This window comes from Microdochium trichocladiopsis, assembly GCF_020744255.1.
Source record: "Microdochium trichocladiopsis strain MPI-CAGE-CH-0230 chromosome Unknown B0I36scaffold_14, whole genome shotgun sequence".
Taxonomy (NCBI): Eukaryota; Fungi; Ascomycota; class Sordariomycetes; order Xylariales; family Microdochiaceae; genus Microdochium; species Microdochium trichocladiopsis.
The window spans coordinates 78,528-98,092 of record NW_025763557.1 but is presented as its reverse complement, the minus strand read 5'-3'; the positions used below and the strand labels follow the sequence as shown (position 1 = coordinate 98,092).

At 52.7% G+C, this 19,565-nt stretch overlaps 7 protein-coding genes across 7 annotated transcripts; 1 reads left to right on the top strand and 6 right to left on the bottom strand.

Moving 5' to 3' along the window:
* Positions 1 to 3,080: 3,080 nt before the first annotated feature.
* B0I36DRAFT_398699 (trypsin-like cysteine/serine peptidase domain-containing protein) lies at positions 3,081 to 4,859 on the top strand. The gene is made up of 4 exons (XM_046161623.1): positions 3,081 to 3,157; positions 3,213 to 3,425; positions 3,488 to 3,838; positions 3,950 to 4,859. Exons 1-4 carry the CDS (start codon positions 3,104 to 3,106, stop codon positions 4,748 to 4,750), a joined length of 1,419 nt encoding a protein of 472 aa, XP_046004715.1. The 5' UTR covers positions 3,081 to 3,103; the 3' UTR covers positions 4,751 to 4,859.
* Positions 4,860 to 5,899: 1,040 nt separating this feature from the next.
* B0I36DRAFT_355861 (ankyrin repeat-containing domain protein) lies at positions 5,900 to 7,481 on the bottom strand (the record flags this gene model as incomplete). The annotated part of the gene is made up of 2 exons (XM_046157487.1): positions 5,900 to 6,991; positions 7,233 to 7,481. The coding sequence occupies 2 exons, from the start codon at positions 7,479 to 7,481 to the stop codon at positions 5,900 to 5,902; spliced, it is 1,341 nt and encodes a 446-aa protein (XP_046004714.1).
* Positions 7,482 to 7,882: 401 nt separating this feature from the next.
* B0I36DRAFT_202812 (uncharacterized protein) lies at positions 7,883 to 8,140 on the bottom strand (the record flags this gene model as incomplete). Its single annotated transcript, XM_046148790.1, has 1 exon — positions 7,883 to 8,140. A coding segment is annotated over one exon (258 nt), but the record flags the coding sequence as incomplete, so codon positions are not given.
* Positions 8,141 to 9,611: 1,471 nt separating this feature from the next.
* Positions 9,612 to 11,354, bottom strand: B0I36DRAFT_378271 (uncharacterized protein; the record flags this gene model as incomplete). The annotated part of the gene is made up of 3 exons (XM_046160652.1): positions 9,612 to 9,722; positions 9,789 to 11,023; positions 11,084 to 11,354. 3 exons carry the CDS (start codon positions 11,352 to 11,354, stop codon positions 9,612 to 9,614), a joined length of 1,617 nt encoding a protein of 538 aa, XP_046004712.1.
* Positions 11,355 to 13,691: 2,337 nt separating this feature from the next.
* On the bottom strand, positions 13,692 to 14,858 carry B0I36DRAFT_256359 (uncharacterized protein; the record flags this gene model as incomplete). The annotated part of the gene is made up of 1 exon (XM_046150934.1): positions 13,692 to 14,858. The coding sequence occupies one exon, from the start codon at positions 14,856 to 14,858 to the stop codon at positions 13,692 to 13,694; it is 1,167 nt and encodes a 388-aa protein (XP_046004711.1).
* A 741-nt stretch (positions 14,859 to 15,599) lies between these two features.
* Positions 15,600 to 16,499, bottom strand: B0I36DRAFT_355858 (uncharacterized protein; the record flags this gene model as incomplete). The annotated part of the gene is made up of 1 exon (XM_046157486.1): positions 15,600 to 16,499. One exon carries the CDS (start codon positions 16,497 to 16,499, stop codon positions 15,600 to 15,602), a length of 900 nt encoding a protein of 299 aa, XP_046004710.1.
* A 1,772-nt stretch (positions 16,500 to 18,271) lies between these two features.
* Positions 18,272 to 18,625, bottom strand: B0I36DRAFT_256403 (RlpA-like double-psi beta-barrel-protein domain-containing protein-containing protein; the record flags this gene model as incomplete). The annotated part of the gene is made up of 1 exon (XM_046150937.1): positions 18,272 to 18,625. A coding segment is annotated over one exon (354 nt), but the record flags the coding sequence as incomplete, so codon positions are not given.
* Between the last annotated feature and the right edge of the window lie 940 nt (positions 18,626 to 19,565).

The following is a 19,565-nucleotide window of genomic DNA, read 5'->3' as shown; positions in this document are numbered from 1 at the left end:
AGACCTGCCGTGACTACAACGTGCACTATGTCTGCCCAATCCGACCTCATGCCTGGCACATCTTGAATGCATGTTGTGTCGCCGGGATAGTGTGAGGAGCGAGACATTCGCCTGTCTGGCAATATCATTCCGAACAACGTGAAATGGCGGGAACAATGCGAGTGACAACAAAGAAGACTTCGGGGCCACGGAGGCACTGAGCAGCCGGGGGTGGGAGGTGACGAAGCAGCGCGAAGGACCACAGTTCTTCGTGATTGATAGAAATGAGAACGATTCGTGCTCATAATTCTTAGCTTTCTTTGCATGAACGGGGAACAACGCGGACTTGAGTCAACATTTACAACAGGAGACGGCCGGCGGTATGTCGAAACCGATCGGAACGGCACAGTCGAGGATCTCATTATCGATGGAGTGATATCCTGTACGCGGATGTATTGTTGGCCGAGCTACAACATGATGGAGAGCTCATAAAGAGGGCGAGGAGTCTCGCTCATTCGTGATCAAGGGTTCGGGGCACTACTGCGAGCGCGCCGAAGAAAGCGAGCGGCTCCGAGACGCAACCAAGAGCGGAGTGATCAATGCGGCTCGCTGCTATCACCATCACACTATTCAAGTCGGCCATGAGGCTGATGATTTCCTCAACAACGTGCGCCGAGGGCTGGACATCACGGGGGCAAGGCCAATCCGCCAGCACGCCTTGGACAAGCAGGAGGGGCCAGCATGTCAGGAATGGCGCGTCGCCGCAGTGGGGGCACCCGGTCCGAAGAGGTCGTCCAGCCAAGCAGGTGCTCTGCCGCCACGTAGTAAGCGGTCTTGCTCCAGATCGCCAACGAAGCCCAGCAGCACTGGGCAGGCAAGCAGAGTTCGCCGGCGCGTCACCATGTGCGACTTTGGATACCCATCAACCAAACGCGCTCACGCTCGGCCTTCCTGAGGGCAATGGTAGATTGTATGCCGGCACACAAGTCACTGCGGCTCGAGGCCAGGCTGCCCCATCGAGACATCTCAACCAATATCTTGACGATCAATGAACATCATGATCACGTGCCGCAAGCCGGATTTCTCACCCAACTGTGATATCATGTGGAACAACGAGGCCAGGCTGTTACCGGTGTATGTCTTGAGGCTGTATTGAACCGCCGAGTAAGCAGTGCCTACAGAGCGAAGCTTGGCCTTGAGTTAACCGCCGTTCCACAACTTCATGCCGCTGTGCCTCGGGCCGAAAGAGATCGGACTCAGCATGTCCGCGTCGTTGCTGGAACTTTTTTTTGTGAAACGACGCCTACTGCTGCTGTACCCGCAACGCCTCCGCTGCTGATGCTGTGGCTGTTCCGAAGCTTGTTACTATCATCAGTGGGAGACGACATGCCAACCTGATTCACTACCGGTGCTGTCATGACAATTGGTGGTTCCGGGCCTCGCTGCTCGACAGCTGGTGGCAGGGTGCCGTCCCCATCGAACCCAGATTAGTTTTCGCCGCAGCAGTCTAGAACGGCAATCTGCAAAGCCTTGATGTCGGCTAAGGCCTGTGCGAAGAACTTTTGCAGCACCCACCACTTCCAGTTGGTGCTGAAGACAACGTCAAAGACTAAATTGCCTACGGACGGCGGCGAAGGGACAGCTGCCTTGGCTGTGAGAGCTGATATCTGAGAGAGCTGGCCTCGCACATTTCCAGACACTGCAAGCTTCTGCGACGGAATGAACGAAGCTGTTTGGACGAGACTTCTTAGTCGATGCAGCCCGCCTAGCTTGAGCTGCGGTCTCAACGAGCCATGCTGCCGTGGCTGATGCAACGACGTGCATCTGATGTACCACGGAGCGACGCGGAGCGGGCAAGACTAGCGACAGCCGGGCTTGACATCCGTTCATTGTGGATCATGTTGCCCCGCCGAGAAAGCCTCCTCGCTCTGCCTGCATGACACTGCTGACTGTCCTCTCTGGTGCCAGAACGGGAGCCCGCTAGATCATAGATCATCCACAGTCTCAGTCAAGTGTTGACGATGCGGCCTATTTGTGCAGGACTGCGTGGGAAGAAGCGATTCAACGAAATAATTGGCTGCAAGAAAGATCCACTCTGATGCTCGATAGCCCGGTACCTCTCATGTAGTTCAGCAATCAGTTTTCCTGGAAGTGCGCTTCCGACAGCACCCCCGCACAGCACGAGGCTATCTGCGTGGGCCTGCCAACGAGGGTCAAGGCCACGTCGCAGTGGCGCAACGAAGTCAAGCTAGGCCAAAATGACTTGCCCAAGCAGATTGTGGCAAGGAACTACTGACACACAGCACACGGGCGTCATCATGGATTGACAGGGGTGACAGAGCAGAAGAAAGAATGGTCTGCGAGCAACTACATCTTGCCGCAGATCTAGTCAAGGCTGTAGACCAGCCGATGTTGAGCTATTTGTGAGCCTCCCTTTGCGCTGTACCTTCTCCCCTATCATGCCTGGGTGGTCATCCTAGACAAGACAGGTAACCACTTCGCAATCAGTCACCCCGGTTGGAAGGCTTTGCAAGCCCCATGTGCGAACATCATCGAGATGGGGACCAAGCGGTTGCCCCTGCTTAGCCTTGGCAAGTCGCCACGCTCTGATTGGCGCAGCAGGAAAGAGTCGCAACAACCATTTGCGTTGAGTACCTCACTGCAGCAAACCTGTGCCCTTGGAGGTGAACGAGGAGCGATTGGGCAGCGTTGCAGTTCATACCTGTTGGGAAACAGGGCGCCAGCGCAGCCTCACAGCCAGGCTTGGCACAGCTGACGATACGCTGTCAACCGCAGTTACGCGCCATAACCCGGTCCACGTATCTAAGCAGGGACAGCGGACAAATTCACAGGCTCTCGAGATGCCTTTCAATCAGCCACACCGCCAGATGGCTACCCCTGCTCTGTCATGCACTCAGCCGACAGCCTGCTCATCAACGATATTGCCCTCCAAGTGTTTAGAGGGCTCTTGAGTCATAGCCCATGCCCTCAAAACATGGCTTGCGCCCGGCCCAGGAAGCACACAGCCTTGCAGTGACCAAATTATAAGGCTGATCGGGGCTGCCCAGCAGATCCTCCACACCCAAGAACGCTGCTGAACCTCGACGAACAACAACCTCACACCATGGAAGCAGGCAGCATGCTAGCGGCGCCATCGAACGCACAAGCCCGATATGAGGTGAGAGCTTCAGACTCCACTCGGTTGCGTGAACTGATTATTCATTCTATTTCAGGAACTCTGGCGCAAGGCTTCGGCCAAAGTCCGTGCTGCAACCTGCACTATCAACACCCGACAACCGCGCTGCCATTTTAACAGCTTTTCCGACAGCAATTGGGGAACAGGCACACTGGTACACAACAAGGAGGAGGCACTTCTACTTACAGCAAATCATATCGTGCTCGACGGCTTGTGTGAAGCTGTTTGCGTATTCGAAGATATGATCGAAGTGAGTTGCTCTAGTCTCACATTGACGATCATCGACACTAATATACTCCAACGTTGCCACAGTATCCGGTCTTACTCGAATACGCAGCTCCGGACCACGACTATGCTTTCCTCAGAATTCAGCCTGGAAAGAGCACCGAGGATGACTCACACTGGAAAGCTCGATTTCCAGCTGCCATACGTCTGAACCCATCCGGAGCATTTCCAGATTGCGAAATCCGGCGAATCAGCAACGCTCGTCGTGGTAGTTTCACTGTCACGTCGGGGACCCTGAGTCGAACAGCTTGCAATCCACCCCAAAATGATGACGGCCCACTTGACATCAATATGGATTATATCTCTGCACATGCAACTGCAGGTGCAGGTAGCTCAGGTGGCCTTGCCTTCAACATCAATGGCGAAGGTGTCGCAATGGTAAGTGCTGCTTTCCAGACCAGCCACCACAAGCTCATGCCACTCCACCAAGTACAAGAAGCGCTGGAGACAACGATAGAGCATCGTTCCATACCTCGCGGAACACTGCAGATCGCATGTAACTTGCTTCCACATCACGAATATTACGAGCTCGGATTAGACCATAAAACGATCGAGGATTTCCGCGAAACGGAGGCTTCCCACTGCATCATAGTCTGGTCAATCTTGCCAGATTCTCCACTGGCTAGCTCTGTCAGCGCAGGAGATATCCTTCTAGAGATGAACGGGAGCAAAATGACCGCCCTCCGCAACTTCGAGGATCACCTGAATGCTCATGTTGGCCGAGACGTCCACTGCAAGATCTGGAGGACGCGCAAAAGTCAGCTGATGTCGGTCTCTGCCACCGTGCAAGATCTTTACGAACTCAATCCGAAACACGTCCTCGGCATCGGCCTCACGACTTTCCGCTCTATTCCTATCGTGAAGGCTTTTGGTTTCAATGCTGCAGTAAAAGGCGTCTGTGTCTCAGATTCTGCTGTCATACCGTTCAGGCGGGGCAGACTATTGACTGTAAACGAGCACCCCATACACGACGTTGGGGATGTGGTCAACCACCTCGGCAGCTATCAAGGCCAGCTAGCGCTCACGCAAAAGCCTTTCGCCAGCCGCGGAGATTCATACTTCTGTCCTGGTTACCTCTTTGCCAGAAACCAGAATGGGGCTGTCGATTTCGAACTCACCAGGCACAAAAGCGGTCCATGGACGTTCAGACGGATTCATCAGCGCGTGATGTCATACACGCATATGAACTCGAGCATGGCACGTCCTTCCGGCCTTGGCAACTGCTCAATATTTTCACTGTTCTTTGGATCCCAAAGAACAATTCTTTTTCTGCTATGGCCCGGGTTCTGAAGCATGTCACTCTGTGCGATAGCCCCGAGCGAGAGCATTAGGAGAACGTGGAGGAAGGAGCGAAGGTCGGATTTCATTGCGAAGCGTGATCTCTGTAAGCACAGCCGACTCGTACGAAAGTTCAGGACGTACACTTATACCTAGCACTGAAAGTTGAATTTTGCCCTGACCTGATGTATTACGTCAAGTACAGGATGGAATAACGGAGCGCAAGGACAAGGACTTGCTCCTGTCCAAGAGTGAAACACTTTTCGCGCCCTTTGCTGCACCCAAACAGGGTAGCATTCAAGATGGCCCCCACCATCAGGGAGGTAACTGAGCCAAGGCATTGCCAATAAATAGAATGCATATTCTCATCGTCGAGAGGATTGATTGTGATGTAAGTAAGCCATACCATTCCCTGAGCCGAAGCGCATACGCCAGTGATCGTGAACAAGAGTGACAGGAGTAAAAGGGCGAAGTTTCGGATATCTTTTGGCACGCACTTGTATTCTGTGAAACCTGGAGCTGAGGTATGCAGCGCGACTAGTGCTCCGTACATGGACGCGTAGATGAAGCACACGAAAGACACAAGAGCCGCATGATGACTTTGGGGCAGCGATCTAGACACATGGAAAGGCATAAGCTCCTCGTAGATAAAGTATGCAAAGTACCCATACAATGGTACGAAACAGAGGCTTAAAAACCCGCAGAAAAGTCTTATCCAGTCTTCGCCCATATTTAATGACAGGAAAGGGAAAAGACACCTCGTGGGGGCAGGGCTGAGGGAGTAGTTATACCAGGGACGCACCTACAGGCTATCTCACTGGTGACGTAAACTCGGGATATCTTTTATGTTCCGAGATCTCCCGATAATCAGACACGACTTTTCAAGCACAAATGGCGTCAGGGCTACGGGACCTGCTTGGCGTACTTACCTACGGCCATAGCATAACACAACAGAGTCTGATCCGGTTGAGGTATTTCCAGCTCCAACCAGAGCTCTGAGGGCCCCCTCAACCTTGACCTTCCAAGTCATTCGTTTTTACATTATATCTGCAAGCAGTGTCTGGCACGGCTCAATCCCATATCTTCTTTCAGGTCTACGCAGATGATAGCGACAACATATTCCTCGGTCGTCTGTGAAAGTGGCGCGCTACTATGATCAACTTATAGGCGGTCTAACGTAGCGCCGCGCGATACCAGTGAGTCAGCCAGTGCTTTATTCCCGTGCTTGATAGCTCGGTGCAGGGCTGTCTCCTGATCTCCATCCACTGCCATCACATCAGCGCCGTGCTCCAGTAGCAACTCTGTGATTGTCTGATGGCCTCGGCCCACTGCGTCAAAGAGTACAGTCCTGCCATCTCGATCTCTGGCTTCGAGGCTGGCGCCATGCGCCAGCAAAACCTGAACTATATGAATGGTACCCTCCCTGACCGCATAGAACAATGGAGTGTACAGCGTGTGATCCTCAACGGCGTCAAGGTCAGCCTTTCTGGCGCACAGCGCCCCTGCTATCACGCAGTCAGAGTTCATGGCTGCCCAGTGTAAACGCGTTCGGCCTGACATGAATTTCGTGTCAACGCTAGGACCATGATCTAGTAAAAGCTCCGTCATGGCCAGATCTCCGTTATCGGAGGCAATCGTTAGAGCGGAGCGACATTGCCGGTCCTCAACTGTAACGAGTGCACCTGATTCTAGGAGATTTCTCGCGATATCTACTCTGCCGATCGCGGCTGAGGCCATGAGAGGTGTCGATCCTTCGAGGTCTGTAATATTAGGATCTGCTCTGGCTCGGAGCAGCATGACCACTATTTCGCAACGTCCGCGCCGAGCAGCCAAAAGCAATGGGGTCTCGTCGTGTATGTTGGTGCAGTTCACATTCGCCCTCCACCGGATGAGGCGGCGAATGACCTCTTCGGACTCGGATGACAGATCGATCATCTTCCCCATATCGTATTTAGGCGCTATTGACAATCCGAGAGGAGTCCAATGCAGTATATCGGACGTATTTACATTGCACCCTCTTTGGAGAAGCGTGTGGACTGCATTCAAGCTTCCGATAGAAGCGGCCCATAGAAGCGGGGTTCGTCCATATGTATCCCGTGCCTCCAGCGCAGCATTCTTAGCGATCAAGACTTCCATTATTGATTCGTGACCGTTCTTGGCTGCGCAAATCAATGGAGTCTGAGCTTGTGCGTCTTTGACGTCGACTTTTGCTTCGAATTCAAGCAATCTTTGGACAATTCCTGTATGCCCTTTCTTAGACGACCAGTGCAGTGGAGTGCGACCTCCGCATCTTGAACGTTAACATCTGCGCCATGCTTGAGTAGAAGATCGACGGCAGGCAGATGCCCGCAGATGGTCGCCCACAGGAGAGGGGTGCAAAATCCGCGGCCCCGAGCATCAATGCTTGCTCCCGCCCGGAGAAGTATTTCAACAATGATCGCGTTGCCGCTCAGAGCTGCCCAAAATAGTGGTGTCTCTCCCCACCAGAGCTGACCTTGAGACGTTGAATCTTCGGTAGTGGCTTTTGCTGCGTCAGGGTCCCTAACAATAACAGCCAGTTCTCAAAAGACAATTCTGCCGCACTTCGAGCGTCGACGTCTGCGCCGTCGTTAACCAGAGCGCGAACCCAAGCATCGTGATCCCCTTGAACTGCCTGAAACAGCGCAATCCGCCTCTCATTGACCTCGGCACAATCGGACGAAGGTGTCAATGCCAGATGACAAGCATCCGTTGGCTGGTGCATGGTGGGAGCAGGGTTTTTGGCCCTGTCTTTGTTATTGTTTATGTTGAAATCGAATGGCGAAGTTCTCTAGGCCGCCCAGTCTCCTTGCAGAAACTCGCCAGTTATAACAACATTAAAAGGACCATATGTTGTCCCAAGTGAGACCTATATATAGCCCCTACTTAACTCCATGGCCAAGCACACGGAAGCAAACATACTTGCCACTTCGTTATGTACCTCGATCTACAAACATGTCCTGCAGTCTGCGGGCTCTCTTCATCAAGCCATTCGTGTTGTTATGTGTTCTCCATGCATATGGAGGAGATAATTGTACTTTTCTCCACTGGTTTGCCATGGATGCCACCAGATCAACCGCTCCGTGTAGTCGAGCAGTAGTCAGGACATGTCCCTCATCGTTAAATACGACCGGTGAAGTTCCCAATACTCATTCCTACGGCTAGACCCCCGATGCCATCATAGACGAGCACGAGTAGCAAAGTTCTGCCAGCTTCGCTCCTTGGGTTTCGCATATACAAGAGTCTCGCTCCTGCTAATAGAGCAAGAAATATTCGCAGGGGGACATTAGCATGTAAAAATTGATTGTGCTCTGGCGGCATGTATGAAGTCATGAAATAGGCCAGTCCAAGCGCACAGGAGAGAATTCCTTCCATGCCGGAGTCGCCGATGTCTCGCGACACATCACTGGGGACTAGATTGACCTCATGGAGACGATCGTGATCTGTTTTATCTGACTCCATCTTTAGGCTTGGAAGTTTTTGTGGTCGTTGGGGTGATGTAAGAAGGGATCTAGCCCCCATGAGTATCATGAGCATGGCATGAGCTTGCACGACGAACGGGAGTTGAAAAGGCCCGAGAGCCCCCATAATAGTCGGCGCTGGCATTTTCAATCTTGTTATGCCGGCGGGTTGTTGTTAAGACGTAGAAGATGAATAGTAGTGCGGTGTTCCAAACGTGAGTTTGAGCCTGAGAGAGTACCTCGCAACCAGACGTATACGTGCGCTTATTTTATCTGACTAAGAACGGCCTTCGTGGAAGAAGGCAGTCTTCTAATCCGATAACCGATGTTTATTGTGCGAAGCCATCCTACTTTGTGTACTACATATTACTGAACAACAAACTGAATGTAGTTACCGCGCTAAGCAATCGAGCCCTCTCTGACAAAGCCTGCGCGAGGTCGGTCCGAGTTGGTGCACGCGCTACTAAAAGTAAAGCGTTGCTGATGTTCAAGTTTGTTTGTAAGGAATTGTTACAATTATACGAGGCTCCTTATCTTCTGGTCTAAACGCTCGTAGTTCTCCAGACATGGCGTTACCTATTCTCTACAGGCTTACAATGGCCAAAGAATAAAGTTTCCCGCGTTCGCTTGTCACTGTTGCGGATTGCAAAATCACATCGCATTATGCTAGTTCGATAGTGTACTTAGGAAGGAGCGGCTTTCCTTTTTCAATGGCAGGAGGGAGTCGGTTAGTCTTTTTCCAATCCTGACGAGATTGTGTGATTCCAACCAAAATCTTACCGGTCCATTTTATGACAGTCACATCGAACAGAGAGCAACATAATTCAAATATGATACTTTATAAGCGCTCTCTCCTTCTTGCTGCCACAAATGCAATGGTTCCAACGCCTACCAGAGCTCAAGCGAATGACCACAGGCCAGTGCATCAGAGGCTATTCCAGTGCGCCAGAAACATGGGCGACCCGAGCCAGGGCGACAACGCCATTTGTCCAAGAGCGGGGATGGAACAGGGCCTGCGGTTGCGACCGCCACCTTGATCACGACGCCACTGCTGCGGAGCTTAACGCGGTGATCGGCGACCTGCAGAGCTATGGAGACCCCGACCGGAAAATATTGCGGGTGTTCACTCCTCGAAATCCGGGTGTGGCCCATTTCATCGCGTTATTCTGCAATATGCGGAATTGGGGAGACAAATCGATGTCACAAGACAGCCCTTAGGGGTTCCTGCTAGTACGCATACTACTTAATTAGTTCCCATTGATATCGACGTGCGAACAGTTCGTGCGTACCACAGGTTAGTTCCCGGACACTAATGAGGAACATTCTCGGCAGCAGGCTCGCTTTAGCCGCCCACCATAGATTTCTATGCCATACAGCCTCGATGTTTTCCATTTTCACACGCTACGCATGAAAGTATAATTACGGTACATAGCACAGACTTCTCCGACAACGACGGGAATCTTGCGCATACCCCAGTTGCCTGTCCCCGTCTTCCAGCTGAAGTCCTTAGAGCCTTGGAGGATATCGCCTTATTGCCGTTGGATCCAAGTTCGGCAGCCGGATTCGACTACGGTCCAGCCGACTCTGATGGGGATGGGCGACCTGGAAAGCCCCCTGAAAAACTCGCCCGCAACCTCGACTACGGAAAGGGGAGCCGAACGGCTTTGCATGATACTGCATTCGGAGGAGAACAGAGCACCCAGGTCGAGCTCTTGACCCACATAATCGGAAAGATCAAGATACCTCAATGTGTGTGACAAGATAGCGGCTGGTGGTGTTGCACAACACTGAGCATCTTCATCCTGGTCAAACAACCGAGAATCAGCCACGAATAGCCTCTCCAAATCAGCGACTGTCAAGCCTCGTCCCAGCGCAAGTTCATGAAGATGCATCATAAGCCCCCGGAGAAGCGGAATATGTGCTAAGCCCATTTCGCTGCCTTTCAGATTCAACGATCGCAAGCTCCGGGGCAAGCTTATCAATAGCTGTGAGACGTCATTCTCCCTGAACCCGCATCGAGTACGGAAGTCGACGGCAAGGTTCAGGACGACTAGGCTATCTTTTACGCTGGGATGGCTCTGCAAAAACTCGAGGATAGCGCTGGCTGTCAAACCATTGCACCTGGACAGATTCAGATGCGTAATTCGCGCCGAGTGCGGTATCGACTGCAGGGCCTGAGCAGAGACTTTCGTGCCGGCAAGATCGAGATGGGTAAGGGCGTTCATCCGATGCAGGAGCTGATCAAACACTACAGGAGGCAGATTGTCGCAACGGTGCAGTGACAAGCGCGAAACAGAAAAAGTTATATTCTTGTCGGTTATGCTCTTAGTAAATGTCGTCATCGCAGTGCGGAAGCGTAGGGAGGAACAGCCGCAAAAGTCTGCCGCAGTGAGATGAGGACGGTGGCAAAAGAGCTTCGTTAGCACCATGACGTCTATCTCATCATCTATGTGCTCTTGAGCCACGAACTCGCGCAGTCTGGGTGCTAAGTTCAAGCACTGAATCAGTGTTTTCGGCGTCGGGTTATCTGCGCTCAAGCGCTCTTTGGCCGAGGAAAAGAGCACTATGGGGTTGAATGGGCTGAAGTCTATGCGACGGACGAGAGTACCGAATCCCGGATTACCGCGCAAGGCGAAGAGTAGCTTGCGGAAGACCTTTGAGTCGTGGATGGCAACGTGCTCGTAACGGGCGCGGACAGCGACAGAGTACAGGATCCTCGAAGTATTGAGAAGCGACTGTATGCTGTATTGTTGAGATCCGCCCCCGAGAGCCGGCTCTTTCATAGCCACCATATCTATGATTCCTTCTGCATAGCGTATTAGTAATAGGCCGCAGCGTGTAACAAACGGGGATCACTGCAACTTACGCAAGATCTCGGTAGGCAGACGTTCAAGAGGTGAAGTACCAGGTGCGTGCTGATATGGCGGCCACGGGTGCTCAGATGTTCGGCTTGAGAACCTTGCGATCTCCGTGGACTGAGACACGCTATAGCTGCGGCTCGCATGCCTGTCTTTGACTGTTGTGGCTCTCCATGTTTGAGAATTGTCGGCGACGATAATCGGTTTATAGGCTATATGTAGCTGGCCAGGAGGTCGTGTTGGTGGTGGCTGGGAACGGACAATGGTCGTTGTTGCCATGACCAACTCGTCAACCGATTTATGCGTGTGTGCCTAAGGTGCCGTTTGAGATTCAACTGTAATCCAGTGATGCATTGACACTGAGGAGGCCTCGCTTTTGGACGGCTCTGTAGGTCGTTCCACCGACACAAAGAGAGATTTTATGCTCGGTGCGATTTAAGAGCTTGTATGAGCGTCGGGATTTTCGGGACCTCTTCCCTATCACCAGAGCGAAGTTTTGTGCGTAAGCTGCATGATACAAGCAATAGGCAAGAGCTTCCACGTTTCTTATCAGGACCTCTGAGGTATAGAAGACGGATCAAGCAACTATGTGGCTACACTATGCAGCCCTGTGTATTGATAAGAAGGGAAGGAGGGATCTTCGGCGATACTGTGCCACCTTAGTTCTATGATTTCCTGTCCTAAGCGCATGGATATATCCTAATAGTCCATAGTTGATATCTGGCAGTTGTGTCTCGAATTGCTTTGAGGACCTGTACTTGCAGCCATAGTCCGACCACATGGTCGCGACTACAATCAGAGGAAGGCCATGTACTTGACACGCTAAAAAAGCTCTGTCCCCGTAAATCTCTCGGTGGGATTCTACAAATTAAGAACATAAGTGACATAGTATTCCATCTAGGGAGCAGAAAATAGCGGGTCAATCAGTTTCGAACCTTGCGAGACGGGATGTCCCTTCGGACCCTGCACTCTAATGAGTTAGCTACCTACATTGCTCGAGACGCCCAGGCCCCCGCCAAGGGAACGTATCTCAATTGAGGTGACAGTGCAGGACGGAGGATGAGCCAGCATGTGACCCAACTAGAGAGGAATAGAGTATGCAGGTAAGACGCGCTGTGAACCATACCAGGAGCCTTCAAGTCAGTCTGTGGGCTATACAGACCGACCTCCAGCACTTCAAGAGCATCACAGCCCATCTACAGCAAGCTATGGGGAAGCCCATCAATGTCCAGCCCTGCGCTTGGTGAAGTTCTGCCTGTCGTTAATGCCGCCTTTATACGCCCCTGATTGCGGCCTCGAACAGAGCTCAGTGGCCTTAAGATATGAGAGATCTGTTGCCGGCAAGTCTCGTTCGCAGAGCCCAAGAAGCCCGATCTACTGGGAGGATCCGGAGTTTGCCGTCCAATGCCGATCAGCGAATTCATGCCCGTCTTCCGGCTCGCTATCCGCCTAGGATGCTTCTACTGTTCATACTATCGTCAACGAACTCTCTCACCAGTATATCCTTGAGGCGGTGGCGATTGTGACTTGCGGTCGGCACCGCCACCAGCGCCTCGGCAAGCCCAGCTGGAAGAACATGAACCTGAATAGTAGTAGTGCTTCTTTGACCGCTTCCCCAGGACGGCGTGGGACTTTCTATCTGGACAAGCGCTGCGCCTACGCGGCCAAGGGCTGCGACTCCCAGCCACCTGCTCACACGACCGGCGTCCGACCTTCACAGGTCCCGACCCCTGGGATGGACGATGTCTCGTACAGTTGCTTCTGTAAGACGGTCGCGCGAGTCTTGGGTCTCATCAACCTCGGGTGAGGGGCAGGGCCGCTTTTTCAAGCCCCGTCACGAGCCGGGCAAGCGCATCGAGAACGACAATAAATATGAGCTCCTGTCGGATTCACAATTCGCGGCCGGGCTCATTCGGTCGACGATAGCATTCCCAATCACGCTACATACCTCAAGGTCTAGGTCACCGAGCACTGGCGCCTGCATCAGTTTCGCCGCGTCCACAAGGCAAATTTTGAGCGCCAATTTCACAGGGGCGGTGCTTCTTCATACATTACGCTTCATGGGAAGGCTTGAGACCGGGTCAACCTGATGCCCTGCGAGTTTCACTACTTCTTATCGCCCAAGACACCTTACTGCATCCGCAAGGTCCTGTCTGGCTATGGCATTGTCCTTGTCAGCTTTCAGCTAATGTCGCAGTGAAGGCAATTTGTGCACCCTATCATGGTAGGTTTGGGCTTTTTATGGAGGACAGAGGATACGAGAAGCTCTTGATAGGCATCATGAAAGAGCAGAAAAGGATATCACAAGCGGCTTCGTTATATTGACTTACTTCGCTAAGTCATAAACCACCTGCTGACCTCAGGAGACACTATCCTAACGTGGCGGGGAAGAGCTCAACGACACATAAAATGTAGCAGGCTGTGCTGAACCTTGAACCTTGCACGCGGCCTAGAATATGGGATACTGTTGCAGAGATCTTTTCTTGCCAAGAGCAGCTTATCGCCAGATCTATGACCGCTGATCATCATCCAGACTTAATGCTTTAAAGCTGAACTCCGGAAATGCATATACGACACAGCTAGCGAGCTATTGGGGTCTCCTCTGCGTTTCCTACTTTAGTCGCTGTCAAGCTCAATGACACTTTTGGACGTCTCCCTCACTCCCACCGCGATAAACTGACTACCACCACATTTCATCGCTGCTCTAGGCAGTGAAGTCTCGTCGTCGCGCCTGCCTTCATCTGCCTCGACCGCCTTTTTGATCTTCCAGGTCCCGTCTGCTGACACAACGATGGACTTGATGCGTAATGCACCGTCTTCCTCAAGTTTGTCGCGAACCCCAGCCAGCCATTCGTCGATGCGCAAGCTGTATGGCCGAGCATCACCCGAGCACAGCGGGCACTTCCATTTGTCCACGAAGGAAGGCTCGTTGGGGCAACTCTGACACGATGAGCTCCCTTTGCCGCACGTGCAGGTCTTCTTTTTGCCTAACCGGGAATTCAACCACGTCTCCAGATCGAAGCACTCAAGATGTGTGCAATCCCTGCCTCGCACCGGAATCTTGAAGATTCCGGAGGTGAATGGATCTGCCAAGTCAATGGACAGTTCGTGACTAACCATTGCAATGTCATCATCATTACTGGCTGTAGTGCTCGCTAAACGTCGCCTGATGACTTCCAGAGTCTGCGAGGATTGCTGAATGCTATGAATTTTGACCAGACTCAAGATGGCGGAGTGACTGAGCGTCTCAACGAGCTCTACCGCGATATATGGGTGGCTGTTCTTCGGTGCCTCCTTGGCGCGAGCAGCAGTTTCCGGAATCCAGACATGAAGGTGATTCTCCTCCAAGAGCGCTTTTGCTGGAACCTCAACCGGCAAGTCTTTGGAATGGTGCGCCTTTCGCCGCAAGGTCAAGACAGATTGATTGACTTCTAGAAAAATGTGTTCAGGCCAGACAACGTCTTTCGTGACCCAGTCGCCGTCAGTGATACTGTGCTGCTGGTGGTCGAGCAGATAGCAGCAGCGGATCCGGACGCGTAAGGTTCCGTTGGTGTCTCTCTGAATAGGTAGTAGTTCATCGGGATCAGTTTCGACAGGTGTCAAACGATCACGATCTTTAGGACTCAAGCGGAAGCTGAATTTGTGGACCACGGCTTTAGGGGCAATTGAGGTAGGACCTAACACGAGTCTCCTGACTGACTGGTAATACCGCTCGTTCAGTGCTTCTGGTCGTATAGGAAGGCGCTTTGGACTACGAATGTGGGCATGATGAAGGGATTGCATGATGCAGTGGTTACTCTGCGGATCACCCGGATATTCGTTGGTGGCAATTCGGTCATCGCGGCCTGGGAACAAGAGGCCGGTCGAGATTGGTTTCGTCGGTATTGGCTGTGTCACAAAGGGTTGTAGAGGCTGAACAGCATGCCCTCTGTGAATCGTACTAATAGCCATCGAAGCCTGCACTACGGGGAATCCGGATGGATATTGCCTACTCGCCCCAGTGACCGGGAATACAGGCGAGTGAGCTGAAACAGACGAGCCACTGGACCAATGCGCACCGGAAGAAGCCCCAAAACTAGCCTGCTGACTTCTCGATGGTCCCGAGACATGCGCATTCGGCCGCGCATGTGTCTGTGACACGGAAAAATGAAGTCTTTGTGGTTGACCGTGCCAGGCTGAGAACGGCGCCTCAGCACGCAAAGCTTGCTGCGATGGTGCTTGCGAGGTCGTAGAAAATTGATGACTTGCAACACTCATCGAGGTTGCTGACTCCTGGGGCCGAGCGGCGACTCTTTGGGAAACGCTGGGAGGATTGTTGTGAAGAGGTTCAATGATCGCGGACATCGTTTGGCTTGGCAGGGCCGTCCACTGTTGGTTTGGTGCCGCTGGAGAGGGGAGATTTCCGACAAAGCTCTGAGCATTGTTTGGCACAGCTGTTGGCGAGGTCGATTGTTGAACATATCGTTGTTGCTGATGTTGATTATATGGAGGCATGGCTCGATAAAGTGTTCGGGCGGTGTGGGCCTACTCCTTGTATCGCTGAACAAGATTGCCTTTGTAATTCGGATAGGCAGGATCCTGTGCCTTTGGCATAAAAGAACCATCCGCGGACCGATGAAAGTCCTGATCCTCCTTGAATAGAGACTCCATCTGCGTGCCGACAGGCCCGTCCGGAACACCTGCTGTCCTCCTGGATGCACGGAAGACGATGAGTTGCAAGACCTCTGAGTGCATATGCAGCAGTCTTAGCAACTCATCCATCAGTAGTGGGAAACCGTATGCCGCATGCTTCTTCATCAACTCGGTCCATGAAGTGGCCATAGAAAAGAGGAACTTCACCACGGCGTTCAGCGAGTCAGAGTACGGTGGAAAGCGCCGCATGTTCGAAAAAGGTGCCGGAAAGTTGGCAAAACAGTGTAGCAGATCTGGTCGCATATTTGAGTTGTCTTTGAGGATCGCACTCAGCGTTCGCAGTCCATGCTCTGCCAATGAGAACAAGTGATCATCATTTTGAAACAGCCCTCGAATTTCGAGTGGCTTCGCGGTCCAAGTGCAAAAGACCTGATGAAGCACGACATAGAAAAGATCGCCCGTCGCGCAGGCGTCCTTGAGTAGTTGCAGTCGTGGTTGCTCAAGAGCTGGATCTAGCTGTTGCTCGCCGCCGTAGCGACGCGCGACATCCGCCAGGACCTCAAGCGCGTTCCAGGACTGTATAAACTTAAGATCTTTCTGCAATCCACGCCGCGTCTTAGGAGCACCAGCTTCATCCACGCTTGTTTGATCGCGTTTGCTCGTTTGTTGACTCGCTAGTGCGCACGTTGATTGGATTGGCTTCATTGCAGACGCCAGACGAGCGGCTGGTGTGGCTGGCTTTTCGGGCGAGGCTCGGGTAGCGCTGCAAGCAGCGTTGCGCGCTTGCGTCATAGCTTGGGGATCGGTGGTGCTTTTTTCGTGTGATTTGAAATGGGTGCGGATCTCTTGTCAGGCTGCCGGGCTAAATGCCGAGTTGATGGTTACCTTATATGGATATCGCTGTGGCTTGTTGGTCTGCACCCAGGACGACCAGCAGGCTGCAGTGGGGCGCCTCCTAGTCACGCCAAGGCACAGCACATCAGGACCCCTGTTCACGTGCTCGGTTAGTGGGGTCGATGCAAGTGCTACGGTGTGTGCCTGTTGAAGGTGCATGGGCCGGTGGTTGCCTGCGCCACAATTTGCCCGAGGGAACTTCCACACGTCGGCCACCACCGCAGGGCGGGATGCCTGGTCGCCATTACTCGGCGGGAAGGGCGTCGTCTAACCCCAGCCCAGCCTTGTCGGAAAGGGTAAGTCGGGAACTGAGACAGCCATAGAACATGATGTGCCAGTCAGCTGGCGTCGAGTTGATAACACAGAAGTGGAGTCCTGCACCTTCAAGCGTGATTCACCGCTGCAGGGATGGCCTTGCACCGGTGCCCCTTGCCGCAGGACGTCGAAGCAGCGACCGTCGACGGGCGCCCTTCGGGACGGAGGCACCTAAATAATTCAGGGACCTCACCTCACGCCTGTTCCCGGCCGCAAGGAAAGACGGGTAATTCGACCCACCATAGTTGTCCAGCTCATGTGGTGGCACGTGCGGCCAAGTATTGGAAGATCTAGAAAGAGCCGCGCGCAAGGCCCTTTGAAAGGACGTCTAATTAAGGTTCTCTCTGCGTTCATCTCATCGGCAGGCGTTATTGAGCCCCGTAGGATTGGTGCAGTCGATGAGGGGTCGCGCCAATCAGCAGCACGAGTTGCCAGGATCGCGAATTGCGCAACTCCTTGTGCTGATGAGCTGATGCACAATCTGACCGGGTCCACGGGCGAACCCTGCATCCGGTGCCGTCAGATCTATGCTATCGCATCATCCCTCGCGTTGCTCTCGTTCGTCCGCGTTCTGGTCGGATGTGCACACCTTTCTGCCGGAGGTGTGGCAGTCATGTTCCAGGCTTTTCTGCGACAGCATGCTCTGGGGTTTTTGGTAATCGAGAGCTCAATCACTAACTCGGCATTAAGAACTTGAATGACGTCTAGGGTGGAAATTTAAAAGCTGTATATAGTTATAGGAAATACAACGAGCTAGATCTCTTTCTCCTTCATCGTTTGCGTTTGGTGGGTGTGGTCTGACCTGCAATAGCACAGCTACGTTGGTCTTAGCACAGTCCTAAGTCTTGGCGCCGCTGACTCATCAAGGACCACACCCACACCGCGTCATGATTTATTCCTGCGATGTTGTTAATCCACTCGTCGTCTAATAGTCTTCTTGAAGGAACTTGTACAAATCGCTTCAGACACAAGGTGATTCACTATCTTCCCTAGTAAATATGCGGGTCGCCCTGCTATGTGGTCAAAGAATACGGTCTCTTCTCCCTTTGGTAGCGACTCACTAGTTTGGAGAAGGCCTGCGGGTGCAGTGCATGCGAGCATGCCCCAGTTGACAGAAGCGCTCAGCAGTTCCAGGATAGGGTTAGACATGCGCACTTATTCGGTTTTGTTGCAAGGCTCTTTAGAGCATAGAAACTCCTGTGGATTAATAGAGAAGGTTGCGATGGGGGATCGCCACCTATCAGAAAGAGAAATGCGGATGGGTGCCGAGGAAGCCACGTGTTTCTTTTGTCTAATGGATGACACCGATGGGAGCTCCACGAATCGGAGTGGCAGCGAAGGCCAGAACGGTAGACTTACCAGCTCACACTCCAGCTAACCTTAGTTCGGCCAATATCTAGGTTACCAAAAAGAGCCTTAAATGCAGCTTTGCTGACATCTATGGCCTCCATGGCGCAGCCGGGGCACTTCTCGCGCACAGTGACAACCACTTCAGTGCCATCCGGGGCAGAGAGTGTGACCTTCTTGTTACAAAGAGGGTGGCTAGGCAGGCTAGAGCCGGCATTGGTGAGCGTGCTGATGCTGCTCCAGAACTCTTCAGACATAGCAGCGAACAAACCCGTGTCATTCTCCGCAGAATCATCATATCCACAAGCACCAAGACCGACATCATAGTAAGTGATATCCCCGGTAGTGGAGTAAGTGCGTTCGCTGCTAGCAGCCGACTCGGGGGTTTCTTCGGGAGCACCAGAAACCGAAATGGCAGCCACAGAGAAACCCACTACAGCGCTTAATGTGGCGGCCGCGATTTGCGCTATGTGTTCACTAGCAGAGGAGATGGAGTCTGCGCTGGATACGATGACGAGTCCAGAACTAGGCGTGGCCGCCAAGTTCTCTTCACATGTATGGCGTTTGTTATGCGCGTGAACGCGCTGTTTCGGATGCCGCCGGTAGCGCTCGTGGCCGTGGAGGTCCGCAGCGACAGCACAAGCTAGAAGGACACTGGCAATGGTGATAGACTTCAAAGCTGTGGTTGTGCGCTATGCTGGGAGATACGTTCGCTTTTGATGCCGTTCTCTCGCTGATAGCGAAGCTGCTTTAGGAGAGAATTATCTGTTCTTACGTAGTTCCTGATGCGGGAGCAAACGTGACAAGTAACAGTCGGTTGCATCTCGATCCAGGACCACCTGGGAGTTCTCCAGCATGTAACGTAAGTTTAATGATACAGGCTCGCGCAAAGCTCGTCGAGAAGCGAGATGTAATGGTACAGGAATCTAGGGCAGACAAGAAAATGCCCACCTCGCCTTCAAATATGGTTCGTAAAACCACAGGTGCCGTTGGAATCAGTAACTTGTTGGAAGATGCACTCCATAGCAGCGCACATCAAGAAGGTCATAGTAACCAAGGGCTTACTTAAGTCACAGCCTGTCACCCCGAGGCTCGACCCACGCATTTCGGCTCCTGTAAACTCATGACTGCCGCGGACATAGGGATGATTAACTACCAAATGGTCACAGCAGATGCTGTTTTTGTTCTACAACTCTCCCAGTTGAGCGGCATTCTGAGTAGGCGGCGGCTGAAATAGTCCGAGTAACTTGATCATATTCCGCTCAGTAACTCAGGCGTTACGTTGCGGGTGCAATACGGCGG

What these genes read in the sequence shown, in the direction of transcription:
- B0I36DRAFT_398699 (XM_046161623.1), top strand. Translation starts at nt 3,104, where the DNA reads ATGGAAGCAGGCAGCATGCTAGCGGCGCCATCGAACGCACAAGCCCGA. An exon ending in ACGCACAAGCCCGATATGAG is followed by an intron (nt 3,158 to 3,212) that starts GTGAGAGCTTCA and finishes ATTCTATTTCAG; the next exon opens with GAACTCTGGCGCAAGGCTTC. An exon ending in TATTCGAAGATATGATCGAA is followed by an intron (nt 3,426 to 3,487) that starts GTGAGTTGCTCT and finishes ACGTTGCCACAG; the next exon opens with TATCCGGTCTTACTCGAATA.